The 13,563-nt window shown below is 36.7% G+C and overlaps 1 protein-coding gene and 1 long non-coding RNA gene across 2 annotated transcripts; both read left to right on the plus strand.

The window, feature by feature from the left end:
- Positions 1 to 676: 676 nt before the first annotated feature.
- Positions 677 to 3,351, plus strand: LOC118349456. Its single transcript, XR_004802397.1, has 3 exons — positions 677 to 795; positions 2,655 to 2,728; positions 2,815 to 3,351. It is a non-coding gene; the product is annotated as an uncharacterized LOC118349456 (long non-coding RNA).
- A 3,212-nt stretch (positions 3,352 to 6,563) lies between these two features.
- Positions 6,564 to 11,989, plus strand: LOC108992089 (probable inactive leucine-rich repeat receptor-like protein kinase At3g03770). The gene is made up of 7 exons (XM_018966537.2): positions 6,564 to 8,686; positions 8,886 to 9,019; positions 9,330 to 9,573; positions 9,996 to 10,207; positions 10,308 to 10,333; positions 11,155 to 11,266; positions 11,574 to 11,989. The coding sequence occupies exons 1-7, from the start codon at positions 7,351 to 7,353 to the stop codon at positions 11,796 to 11,798; spliced, it is 2,289 nt and encodes a 762-aa protein (XP_018822082.2). The 5' UTR covers positions 6,564 to 7,350; the 3' UTR covers positions 11,799 to 11,989.
- Positions 11,990 to 13,563: the final 1,574 nt, after the last annotated feature.

A 13,563-nucleotide genomic window follows, 5' to 3' on the forward strand; every position in this document is an offset into this window, starting at 1 on the left:
TGTTACAATAATATAAAGATTTCGTAAAAATAAATATATAAACTGACATGATTTTATGTAATACATTAAATTTATTTTATAATAAAAATAATTTTATAATATGATATATCACATCAAGTTAAGTCAATTTATAAATTTACCTTATAAAATCTCATTATAGTTAAAAGCTTTTCTCTCAAGCAAATATAATATTCTCATAGATAAATAAAACAAAGAAAGTATGAGAAAGTGGGGCATTTATTTATAGTGTATCTTATTTCTTGTGAGTGCCTTTTTAATCGAGACTTTCACGAGCTATTGATCATGAATGCTTCTCGCGCAGTGAGCTTCCAACTGTTGATTAACGAAGGATTAAATTATTATTTCTCAGCAAGGGGATTTGGACATTTGTTCTTCGTGTGGTGGGCTTTATGAATAAGGCCCATTGACCCATTATGAATCAGGACATCGGTTCCTCTGCTAGCTCATATTAGTTAAAGAGTAGGTACTCGTTTAAGGCCTGTTGGGGCTAGTTCGGCGGCCCATACTGAAAATCGTTGTTCAATGCATTGCACAGCATTGAGTAATAATTCTTGATGCTTAGCTATGTGAGTTGGGCCTGGCTAAATGGATTGGACCAGATATAGTCTTTGATACAACCCAGCAACGACAGCGTCACTCCGTCGTCGTAGTTCGCTCGCATCGCCATGACTCGGTGAAGTGTGAACCAACGAATCGCTTCCTTGTTGGGTTTTCTCTCAGAGGCTCTGTGCTTTAAGGATCGAACTCAGATATCAGATCTGCCTCTCAAACCCGGTGAGTTTTCTGTCACTATCCCGTCAGCGTTTTCCTCAAAGAAATGCATCATTTGATATGCAAAATACTGATACGACATAGAACCGTTGGTTCAAAAACCAGTCACGTTCGTTACATCCAAACAATAACATTTGTCAATTCAGGTTCAAATCCCATAGGGAAACAGTCTTTGACAGTCTCTCACCTCGTAAACTCATGTGGGTTGTCTTTAGAAGAAGCTATTGCAGCTTCTAAGGTAGTTAAAATCGAAAACACAGAGAAACCGGACTCGCTTCTAAAGCTCTTAACCAATTATGAGTTTACAAAAGCTCACATCTCAAGCTTGATTTCTAAACGCCCACCTCTTATTTTAGTTCATTCCGAGAAAACTATAAGACCCAAGCTAGAATATTTTCAGTCATTGGGTATCAGAGGACCCGACCTACCTACATTTATCTGTTCAGACAAAGGCGTTTTATTGTCTTTGTTTGGAGAAACAGATAATACCGACCTGCGATTTTCTCAAGGGAATTGTTGGGACCAAGGAGAAACTTATTTATGCACTGAAGTACCGGACCTCTGTGGTTCGATGGAACAAAAACTGTGGTGCCAAATATATACACTTTGAGGGCCCATGGCGTGCCGAAACAACATGTAGCAAACAAAGCTCATAATAATGAGACGTAAATCACTTGTGTTGAGGACTGATTTGTTCAAAGAGGTCGTTTCTGCAATTAAAGAGATGGGTTTTGTACCTACGACTACATCCTTCATTTTGGCTGTGGCCTCAATGTCAACTTTAAGCAAAGTGAATTGGGAAAAGAAAATGGAGGTTTTTAGGAGATCTCGTTGGTCTGAAAATGATTTTTCTTCCACGTTTAAAGTACAACCAATGCTAATGACTTGTTCAGAGCAGAAGATTAGGGATGTGATTGACTTCTTGATGAACACAGCGGGTCTGAAGCCATCAGATGTTGCTAGATGCCCAAATTTATTTCTGACTAGTGTGGAGAGGAGAATGATTCCCAGATGTGCAGTTATGCAAGTTTTAATGTCTAAAAATCTGGTTAGGAAAGATTTAGATTTAATTTGGAGATTGAATTCAAAGAAGCAGGACTTTGAGAGGAGCTTTGTGGCTCCATTTGTCGAAGATGCTCCAGATGTTATTAAGGCATACCAGGGTAAGAAGGAGTTTCAGGGATTCAGTCATTGCTTGTGAGACAGTAACTGGTTTGGGCCTACAACATTGAGGTTCAGTAACAGAATTGAAGGAAGATACATTTTGAGGAAAACTGATAGTGATATGTATAGTGTGAGGATGAAAATGACTAAACATAATAGAGTTTCCATAGTTCCAGTGTATTTGTGTTTTGATTGATGTTGAATGAGCACAGATGATTTGCCTGTCATATTGTCACTTTATAATTTCCTTTGCTTGATTGCTTCTTTCAGGCATAAGTTGGTTTTCATTTTTTTTCTTCTTTGACCCATTTCTAGGATAGTGCTCGGATTAATGAGGTTGGTTTATTCACTGTTTGTTTAGATATGGTGGAACGTTCTGCAATATAAGTTTTATAGAGTTAATTCTCAAGAGCAAATACATCATGCAAAGTTTCTTAAGGACCTAAGGTTGGGGCTGTACCCAGATCTCCATTCCCATTATCCTGATTTTGGGGGCGCCAACACAGTAATAACCTTTAAGATGCATATCTGGTTTATTCTTGAACAAATTGTTTATTTGCTTTATCAGGGATGCCAACTTTCGTAATCAAATGTACTAGTTTTAGTATTGAAAATTCTATGGAGCTGGGGACTACATTCCGCTTTTCTTTCTCCATTGGTTAATTAATTATGTCATCCTTGCATATCCCTGGTTTCAGCTTGTCGCAGTAAACGGAGACTGCCAGTGAACTTAAAAATTACAAAGTTCATGATGCAAATACCTGCCATCTTGGTATACAAATCTACTTATTATAAGTTTTCAGGGAGTTTATAGCTTCTCAAATTCAGATATTTAGCAACCTTGAAAGATCGTTATAGTGTCTCAGGTTCAAGATCTGTCAAAACCATGACTGGAGCTAACCCATTAGGCCATTGCAGACATGACATTCATGGGAAGAAGGAATGGCACATTCTACAGTCATACGACTATAACAATGTGTACACTGACATCTTTGCTGTGTTGGCATCCAACTAAAAGACATGGCAAGAAAACTGCAGGGTCTGTGATGATATTGTTCTTCCTACTCTTTTTCCTTGAATTCCTTGTCCTAAGCTTTTCACATGAAATTACCGGAGTAGATATATAGCTATTAGTGGAACTCGATTGATCTTCCAGTCGCATTATTCAACTGGAAAATATGGGTTGGGGTACAGTACAGAATTCCTCCTCTGCCATTTCAATATACACATTGTAGATTATGTACAAATGCCTCTGAACCCAATGAAATCCTTGTTTCCTACTATCGTGAAAAAGATAATGTTAGGAAATTTATGATTCGGGTATTTCAACTGCAAAATGGACCTGCAAGTAGATTTTTACCTTTAATTTTTTATTTCTGCCTACCACATGTATAGACAGGCAAAACACAAACAAGAATGGATTCTATTGATATTATGAGATGATCAGCATGTCATTAACATTTTTCACTCTCACTCGTGGTTCGAGCTGAATTATCAAGGAGCCTAAGGTTGGGCTGTCTGTTAGCAAAACCATAGCCTCTGAATGCAAAGCATCTCATTTGTTATATTCTCTCTGGCGTCTTCTAATTCTTTAGATGACAAGGTTCTCAATGGAGGACCATCATTATAAGCAATGGGACCGTCCTTGGTATTTTGCTCTGCAAAACCCCACAGAGCATAAGTCTTTAACATTCTCTACCTTGTCCTTGGACCGAGTTGTTAAGTTAGTTAAAATTGAAAGCACAGTGAAGTCAGGCTCGCTTCTGAACCTTTTAACGACTCAAGGGTAGTCGTTGTTCCCCCGTCAAAGTCCTTTCGTCTCTCTCCCTTTTTCCTCTTTCCTTTTCTAGGTCTAATTCATTGATGAGGACAAAGAAACTCACAACCGACCAATATACGGCCGGAGTACTTTGGAAATGTTCCATTTGAATGAATGCTCATCACAGGCTAGCTCTTTAATTAAATGAATTCAATTGCCTCTGTAAACCTCGTGAACAGGATAACATAGGAGTTCGCATAGATAAACATAGTGGTTATGGTGGCAGGCTTATTTGTCAGATAAGGTTGGTGATTCGATCGGGTGGGGAGCCAGTTGAATAGCTTTCCAAAGTGGTGCTTGCGCTGATAAATGCTTATAAATATTTAAAGGAAAATGATTTACCTACAACACCTTATACAACACATTGTACAACAATGTGTTGTATAAGGGGTATTATTATAAAATCACCTTATAAAAATAAGTGATTTTACAATAATACCCCTTATACAACACATTGTTGTACAATGTATTGTATAAGGTGTTGTAGGTGTATCAGTACTCATATTTAAATGTTGGCCTTTAGTGATTGTTCATCAATGGTTCTCTAACGTGGTCCCTTGCTCAAATCCTTTCTCTTTTTTCTTTTCGTTTCTACTTTTAGCTGTTAATCATTTCCTCGTTAGTTTTTGCTTTTGCTTTTCCCTAGAAAATCAATGTTTTCTTATCCGTAGTAGTAGTTGTGTTAAACTTTCACTGAAAGCAGCACTATTTCTTCCTCAAAATAAGAGTTTTCTTGCTTTTTATCATTATGTTTGTCTTTGTTATGCTTGTGATGGGACCGAATCTTACGTCGAAAACTTCTCTAAAGTAGAGCTCTTCGAACTCATCCTACAGAATAAACTTTGATCTTATGCAACGTATTTTTAGAATATTTTTATATAAAATTGATTAAATCGTTAATTTTTCACTAGAAAATATGGTCCCAAATGATTATTTACACTCATGAGGTATTGAACCTTAGACCTTGAAGAGAGTGATATCCAAAATCAAGATTTTCACTAACTTCTGTTAGCCTCTTACTCCTAGCTTCGAAAATACAAGGAGAAACTCATATATGATTAGCTCTGTGTGTGTGGAAAATTAGAGACTAGAGATGTACATATATTTTTTAAAAATATTTGTACTTCGTATACAAATAGCATAAAACGTCACATTGTCATTATATAATGTATTTTTTTTGTATTGTTTATTTATAGAGTAATGTTGTATATAATTTTATACCGTACAACTTTTGCATATTTCCTTTTAAAAAAAGTGAGATCCGGTATAAAAATTTTGATTTTTTTAGGTTAGTACTAGATTTTCTTAATTATTTTTCAAGAAAAATATTGCGGGACGTGCATATTATTGAAATGTATAAACCATTTTTCATATCCATATTGTATGACTCCATGCACCATTTTCAGTGTATGAATTCATAAAGAAAAATGATTTATACATAATATTTTTTACAATACATTTCACAATATTATTTTAAAATATTTTATAAAAATAACATTACTTTACAAAAATATTTTTATCTTATAACATTATTATAAAATGTATTGTAAAAATATATTGTAAAAATGTATTGTGTTTGTATCAATATTCATTCATAAATATGAACTCTAAAAACATTACCTGCTCTTGTTATAAAGTGTAAGCACTCAACCAAAAATTGTGGGCCATCCTAACGAGGTACAATCCAAAGTAGCGTGGAACATTGTTTGAAAAACAAAATCTAAGCAGACCTAGATCATTCCAAGTAATGTTTGGACCCTAAACAACCAACATGCGGGGGTGGCTTTGTTCTTGGGAAAGAACCACATAGATATATACCCACTTCCATTGCATTTGGTTGTACTTAGTTTTTGTCTTGTTTCTTGGGGATGCTTTGTTTATAAAGATGTAAATAAAAATAAAAATTTATATGTAGACATTTCTTTAATGTATCAAACTTTGATGGGAATCTTTCTTAATATATATATATATATATATATTTATATATAACAGGCTGGCCAAAATTAAATGGACAGCGGGTCCCTCCCTCTAGTTGCAATATTATATGCTTTCCATTTCCCAATCATATGAAACGTACTTGATCATGACAAATGGCTATCGCCTTGCTCCACCACCTTTACAATTAATAACCCCCTCCTCCCTCATTCTCTCTTTTATAATGTTTGGTCTGCATTTTTATTTTTATTTTTCCTTGTCGGGGGACCAAAATTATGATCATACGACACATTCAAATCAAACTTTCATGAACTGCTAACGCAAGTTCTCTTCATTTATTTGTTCTATAAATCATCCACCATTTTGTTTTTTTCATTTATCTTTCCTACAATCAATACCAATATAATTGATTTTATAATTAATTGTCTTCATTTCTCTTATTTTTTCTCACAAATGAAGGTCATTTTAAAAGTTTGGTTTGGATCCATTTCAACTCATATCATTATTATAATTTTATTAAATTCTTATATAAAATATAATAAAAAATTTAATTTTTTTAAATTTTAATTCAAAATTTTTAAATAATAATAATATTAAAAAAATAATATTTTATTTAATTTTTAATTTCTATTTAAAAATATCTCATCTCACGAGTCACACCGATCAAAATATTAACCAGAGGAAAACAAACAGAAAACCACGTGATGGCATGCCTGCAAATAGCAGAGGAATCCCAGGGCCCTAGGGACATTTTCAAGATGTAAGAATCGCCAACGGACCCTTTCTGGCATTTACAAGATTTTGTTTTTTTTTTTTTTTTTCTTTTTCCGGTTGCGCATTCGAGCCTCACACACACACACACACTGGCCTTTCCTTTCTTTCTTCCCTTCCATTTATTTCCTTCACTCTTCTCTCCGCCTGCACTGGCCTCTTCCTTCTCCAACCAAGAAAACCGACCCCATTAATGTCAGATAGGAATGCACTAAATGCCTTACTACTCTGTCTTATAAGGCCTTCTTCAAAAATCTCCATCAATATTGTCCACTTTTCTTTGGTTCCACACACACTGATTGCAGACCAAGGAAAATAATACCAGTGCTAAGAAGTTTCTCCTGTTCCTCTTCCCTGAGTTTGTTTCCAAGATTACTTTCGTGGGTCGTTCCTTATTTTCCTGGAAACTAGGATCACCAAACTTGTTTCTTTCCATCAGGCTCACCTGGCTCTCTACATTAGTATTTGACCAACTTGTCTCGAGCATCCGGGATTTCCTTGAAAAAGTGCATTGCTGAGTTTTCCAAGAATTTTTTCTTTCCTTCTTTTTCATTTTCTTGGATTTCAGCTTCTACTACTTCAGGCCCTCGGGGGTTTTTCTCGACTTCGGTTAACCAGAGTCTTCGGGAGCATCCGAATCTGAATTTGGGATCTCAATTTCAGCTAATTCCTTCCTGGACTGGTCATTTACTAGGAAGTACGTTTTTTTCCTCGTGAATTTACTTAAGGAGCCCTATTTTACGATTCCGTTTAAGAATCTTTGACGGGTCTGTTTCTGTATGCCTCAAAACTCGATTCCACGGTTTCCTTTATACTGTTTTTGTTGACTTTTTGGTGGTTCTAGTGTCTACTGCTACGAATTTTGTGCGATGGGGTATTTGTGCATGCTGCTTCTTGTCGTTCTGTTCATTCCAAGTACTAATGCGTTGCAAACCTCTCAGACCCAAGTCTTACTACAGCTAAGAAAGCAGTTGGAGTTCCCTTCCTCATTGCAAATTTTGGAAAACTACGATGGAGATTTCTGTAGCCTATCTTCATCTGCACACATGAGCATCTCATGTCAGGACAGTTCCGTTACTCAACTAAAAATTATGGGAGATAAGCCTGTCAAGGTCAGTGAGTTCAGTGGATTTGCAATTCGCAACAAGACTCTTTCTGAAAGTTTCTCCATTGATTCCTTTGTCACCACATTGACAAGGCTGCCCAGCATAAGGGTTCTTAGCTTAGTGTCCTTGGGGATTTGGGGACCACTTCCGGATAAGATTCATAGGCTATCTTCGCTTGAACTTCTGGACTTGAGCTCAAATTTTATGTATGGTTCAATTCCACCTGCGCTATCCAGATTAGTGAAGCTTCATACATTAATACTGGATGGCAATTATTTCAATGAAAGTGTCCCTGCTTGGTTGGACTCATTTTCAAACCTCACCATTTTGAGTTTGAAGAGTAATGGATTGAAGGGTCAGATTCCTTTTTCGGTATGCAAGATCAAGACACTCACTAACCTTGCACTGTCCCACAATGAGCTTTCTGGAAAATTACCTGATTTTAGTACTTTAACAGGTCTACACGTATTGGATTTAAGAGAAAACCATTTAGATTCTGAACTACCAGTAATGCCCGAAGTGTTGGTTACAGCACTACTGAGCAAGAACTTGTTCTCGGGCAAGATTCCTGAGCAATTTGGTAATTTGGGTCAGCTTCAACACCTCGATCTATCTTTCAACCATCTGAGTGGAACTCCTCCTGCTGCGTTGTTCTCTTTACCAAACATCAGCTATTTGAATTTAGGTTCCAACATGCTCAGCGGGTCATTTCCAAATGAGTTAAGTTGTAGTGGCAAACTTGGGTTTGTTGATATATCTAGTAACAAGTTTATAGGTGGGCTTCCTTCTTGCTTGAGCAGCAATTCAGATAAGGTAGTCGTTAAATTTGGTGAAAATTGCTTGTCCATTGATTCCCAACATCAACATCAAGGATCATATTGTGAAGAAGCCATTAAGAGGGGTAAACAATCCAAAGGAAGAAATATAGCGGTAGTGGTTGCTGTCATTGTTGGAGCTTTTCTTGTTATGGTGCTTTTGGTAGTCGGGGCTCTATTATTGTGTAGAGAATTCCGTTCAAGAAGGACACACGCGCAGCATACATTGCCAAAGATGGTGCAAGAGAATATACCAGCTGCCTCTGAACTGCTTGCAAATGCTAGTAAGTTCTACGTCGGTCTGGTCATTTTTGTAACAATCATTTTCTGTTCAAAAAATATAAGACCTGTTTGTCCTACTTACTATGTCAATTTCATAGCTCGGGATATATGAATAGGGACTAAATCATGTTTCGGTAAACCATGGTTTGTGGTCATATGAGAGCTTGAAGTGATAACCTTGCCTTATTTTCTATATTTAAGGGCTCATTTCTCAAGCATTAAAGCTAGGGACACAAGGAGCCCCCGTGTGCCGATTATTTGCTTTTGAAGAGTTGAAGGAAGCGACAAACGGCTTTGATTCATCTAGGTTTCTTGGTGAAGGCTCTATGGGGAAGGTATCTTCAAAAACTGAAATAGGTTTCTTGGTGAAGGCTCTATGAGCTATAAATCTTTGAAAGCAGCTAATCTGTTCTTCTCTCTACCTGGTATTTGATATTTATTATTAATGTCATTCTTTTTGATGATTTGCAAACTCTTGAAATGGGTTGTTAGGATGCTGCAAACACAACTTACAAACTAAAAATTCATTTCAATAAAATGTTATGGCATCGGGAGAAGAAATTATGTGGCATTCAATTTGTTCAATACATATATTTTCTCACTTCCAACTGCCTCTCTTCACTTCTGTTTTCTTTTTCTCCTCAGCTTTACAGAGGGCGATTGGAGAATGGGACCTCTGTAGCCATACGGGCTCTATCTTTAGTGAAGAAATGTTCTAATCAAAACCTTAAAGTTCGTCTTGATCTGCTCTCAAAGCTTCACCATCCACATTTAGTTGGCCTCTTGGGTCATTGCCTTGATGGTAGTGGACAAGATGATTCCAGTGGCAAGAAAGTTTTTCTTGTATATGAATATGTTCCTAATGGGAATTACCGTACCCATTTGTCAGGTTAGTGTTGCGTTGTAGTAATTCAATACACATTCATATATGAATGTATGAAAATGTGTGCGTTCTTACACATCTATCTTCTGTGCAAGAACTAGTTTCTGAAACATACCTTCGTAATGTTCATAAATAGTTTGGAAGCTGTCATAACCATTTCTTGGATACAGTATGCAACAGCCTCCCAGTGTGCGCTAGGGTTGGGGGGGCTGTGTCGGTGCTTGTAACTTTTCATTCCATCCAAGTCCTGTCTGTTCGACTGCATTTAACTTTGACTTGTCAAAGATGGCTGGAATCAGTTTGTAATTAGTTTAAATTACCTTAAATTAGAAACTGCATTTTTAACATATTTAATATATCATAGCTTTATGCTTTTGAGTCAGTCAACCTCTAAATTCAGGTACTTATAGTCTTATATACATATGCAGATAGTTTTCCAGAGAAGGTTCTTAAATGGTCAGATAGACTTCAAATTTTAATTGGAGTTGCCAAGGCTGTTCATTTCTTACATACTGGAGTAATTCCCGGTTGTTTCAATAACCAACTGAAGACGAACAATATATTGCTTGACGAGCATCGGATTGCTAAGCTAAGTGACTATGGGGTGTTCATCGTCACAGGGGAAATCGAAAAATTTCAGGTATAATACCTGGATTTTTGAAGCCATTAAGTGTTACAATGTTATCTTGGTTTGCCAAGCAGCCATTCTGAGTCTCTGACACATTCTGTTTGTTCTGTAGGTGAAGGGAGAAGGCTCAAAACCATGGTATGATACAAACTACTGCTTGAACTTTAAGTGGATGGCATAATATTACTTTCAAGTGGGTGTTTGATTTTGTTAACTGGAGTCACATCTTTAGTTGTTATGCTGAATTAGAAAAAAGGTGCATTGTACCCAATAATGAATTCTTGCCGAGGATGCAATGTTGGGATATGTATATATATGTTATGGATCCATAACGTGAATTACCTGTTGTGAGGTCCCCTTCTTCACTCTCAAGTGAAGAGGAGGTTACCCAATTCTCGGTATATACAGTACTTCTTACATTGTACCACTACCTTCTTACTGAGTTCTCCTGCTGCTAAGTGTAAGATAACCATAGCTGGTACCAACTGCTGCTTACTGGGTGTCTCTCAGACACTGCCAGTACCATCACATACCACCATAAGACCCACCTTTGCTTCTGTATTTCATCATTACCCTTGCTGCCACTGGGCCTCCTCAAGTCTTACTATTGTCAAAGTTTCCACCGCCGTGAAACTGTCATCATTAACCTGCTGACTACTTGGCATCGGTACCAGCACCACCGTTGCCATAATAATTACCTCACTGCCACCACCGGTCCACACTGTCATACTGTTTTCAATGTAACTACCCAGTGCCCCTACTTCTATCCTCCAAATTTAGTAGTTTGTTTATTGACAACTGGTGTTGTCATTAGAAAGTTTTCACAAACCGTGATGTCACAGAAGAAAGCTCTAATCTGATGATTTGTTTGAATTTTTCCTAACCTGCTTGGTTTGGTGCCATGATTAAATTTAATAGTCATTTCAAAATACTTGATTCTATCCCTTGTGTTTTTGCAGCCAACAAACAAATGTACAGGATGATGTTTACAACTTTGGGTTTATATTGCTTGAATCACTTGTTGGGCCCATTGCGAGTGGACAAGGAGAAGCATTTCTCCTAAATGAAATGGTATGTCAAAGCTTTTATGGAAATAAAATCTAATGATTGCAATCATGGTCCTAAACCTTCTGTTCTCATGGCATTTTCCAATTCACATGAAATGAGATCTCAGTTCATTCTTAAAACCGTTCTGAACTGCTATAAATTGTTCTCTGGAAACCTAAAGGACGAAGTTGGTCATTTTTCTTGGATTATATATGAATTCTTCAAACATTGAGGATATTTTTCCTTTTCTTTTCCTCAATGTTAATTTAAATATTTTCTTGTCATTTTGTTTGAGATGGTATCTTTCTAAGAGCTAGAGTCATGAACGCAGGCATCCTTTGGCAGTCAGGATGGTAGAAGGCGGATTGTGGATCCTGTTGTGTTGACTACTTGCTCGCAGGAGTCATTATCAATTGTGATATCCATCACAAACAAATGCCTATCTCCTGAGCCATCATCTCGACCCTCTTTCGAAGATGTTCTTTGGAACTTACAGTATGCAGCTCAAGTCCAGGCCACTTCTGATGCTGATCAGAAATCAGATTCTACATCGTAGTTGCAAGTTTGCACAGATAGAGCCTCACTATAGAAGCTTCCTGAAACCTGTAATACATAAGGTATGCCTGTATTGGGGCAGCCTTTCCTCATCACAACGCGAAATGTAAAGTTGTAAATGCCATTTTTGTTTGCTTGACCTTATACAGTTAAATTTAGCTAGAATACAAGTTGTTTGGTTACACTTACCTTTTAAGCAGGAATAATGATGGACACTTCAACTTGGGGGCATTGATCGAATGATGTAGAGCTAAGAAGGGTTTGGTTAAAATACTAGTCCCTTTATATGGTAGAGCTCTGTTAGGAGACATGAATGATGAAGATTAAAAAACCAGAATATCAACAAAGAGTAGGTATCTTTAATGGTATGTTTTGAGATAACATATGAGGGTGATTGGGGATAAAAATAAACAGTCGTTAGATGTTTCTGGTTCTAGATCAAAGTCTTCTTCTTTTTATCTGCTGCAGAGAATCAGACTCGGCCCAGTATAAAGTTGAGGAACGAAAACCAAATACTAAAAAGAGCACAGGAATGTTTGTTCCTAATACCAAGAGATCAGGAGGACAGGTCGGAGGGGCTGTGGTTAAGGTTAACAGCCAAGTTTAAGTTGAATCTTTACAAACAATCAATTAGTATATTAAGTGGGAAATTGGGAATTACCCAAAGTTTGGCACAAAAAATAATCATATTATAGTCCACGACTCATACACCAACATCTTCTGACGTAGAAGTGGACATTCAACCTACCCTCCTCCCCCTGGGCTTCCTCCTGTTGTGAGCCAATATCATATATTCATATGCTTAGAATTTAAGCTCATTGTATCAGGTAACTTCATCATGACTGCTGGTGTACATAGGACATGACCAGTTTGGTGAGTATGGTTGATTCCTTGTGAATCTAAGTTCATTTAACTTTTCGGTGCTGCTAACTGCTAAGCTTGTATTGCTTCTTAATTAGTCTACCATTATAAATAAAAATTGTGGATTTCAATTCAGAAACCACACGTTAGATCTTAAGAGTCAGTTAGGATTGAGAGATCTCAATTCATTTCATTAATATTTATAAATTTTAATTCACAAATCTCATTATTATTCACAAATCATCTTAATTCATTTCATTTCATTTCTGAATTCAAGTAGGACAGAACAAATTTAGTCAAATTTTCAAACCTCAAGTGAATAAATTTAGAGTAATGATATATACACAATATATTATACAATAATATTATAAAATGAGGATATTTTTATAAGATATTTTATAAAAATATTATTTTATTTAAAATATAATTATATAAAATGTTGTGTGTAAATTATTTTTCATAAATTTATAGAGGAGGAATATGAGCAAAGGTTAAAAAAAAAAAAAAAGGGGCACCTGTTCGATTATGCCAAGGGTGGCGTACGTGGGTTGCACTATTCCAAGGTCCTGTCTTTGTGTGACTGAGGACAGCAGTGCTCTGTCGGTGAACACATCCAGCCAAGCAAGAAAAGGACACCTCGCCATGAAAGTTGAAACCCCCACCCACCCCCCTACAACCCCACTCTAGTTTAACCCTCACTCGCCCACAAAGGGAAGGGTCCCCGACTCCGAGTCATTATGAGTCATGCCTCCCATGAGTTTTCCATACCGTTGGTTTAAAATAAAAGTCGCTTTTAAGCTTTGATTTCTGCCTATGATACCTAACAGATTTTTCAATCAAATAGATTAGAAAGACACTTTGTTTGGGCAAGTTTACCTTTGAATCGAACCCTTTAGTTACATAAT

Source organism: Juglans regia, chromosome 1, assembly GCF_001411555.2.
Source record: "Juglans regia cultivar Chandler chromosome 1, Walnut 2.0, whole genome shotgun sequence".
In the NCBI taxonomy this organism is placed as follows: Eukaryota; Viridiplantae; Streptophyta; class Magnoliopsida; order Fagales; family Juglandaceae; genus Juglans; species Juglans regia.

Bases quoted from the DNA above. Each gene is read 5' to 3' on its own strand.
- LOC108992089 (XM_018966537.2), top strand. From the start codon at position 7,351: ATGGGGTATTTGTGCATGCTGCTTCTTGTCGTTCTGTTCATTCCAAGT. The intron at 10,334-11,154 runs GTATGATACAAA...GTGTTTTTGCAG, and splicing joins GGAGAAGGCTCAAAACCATG to CCAACAAACAAATGTACAGG. The intron at 11,267-11,573 runs GTATGTCAAAGC...TCATGAACGCAG, and splicing joins CATTTCTCCTAAATGAAATG to GCATCCTTTGGCAGTCAGGA.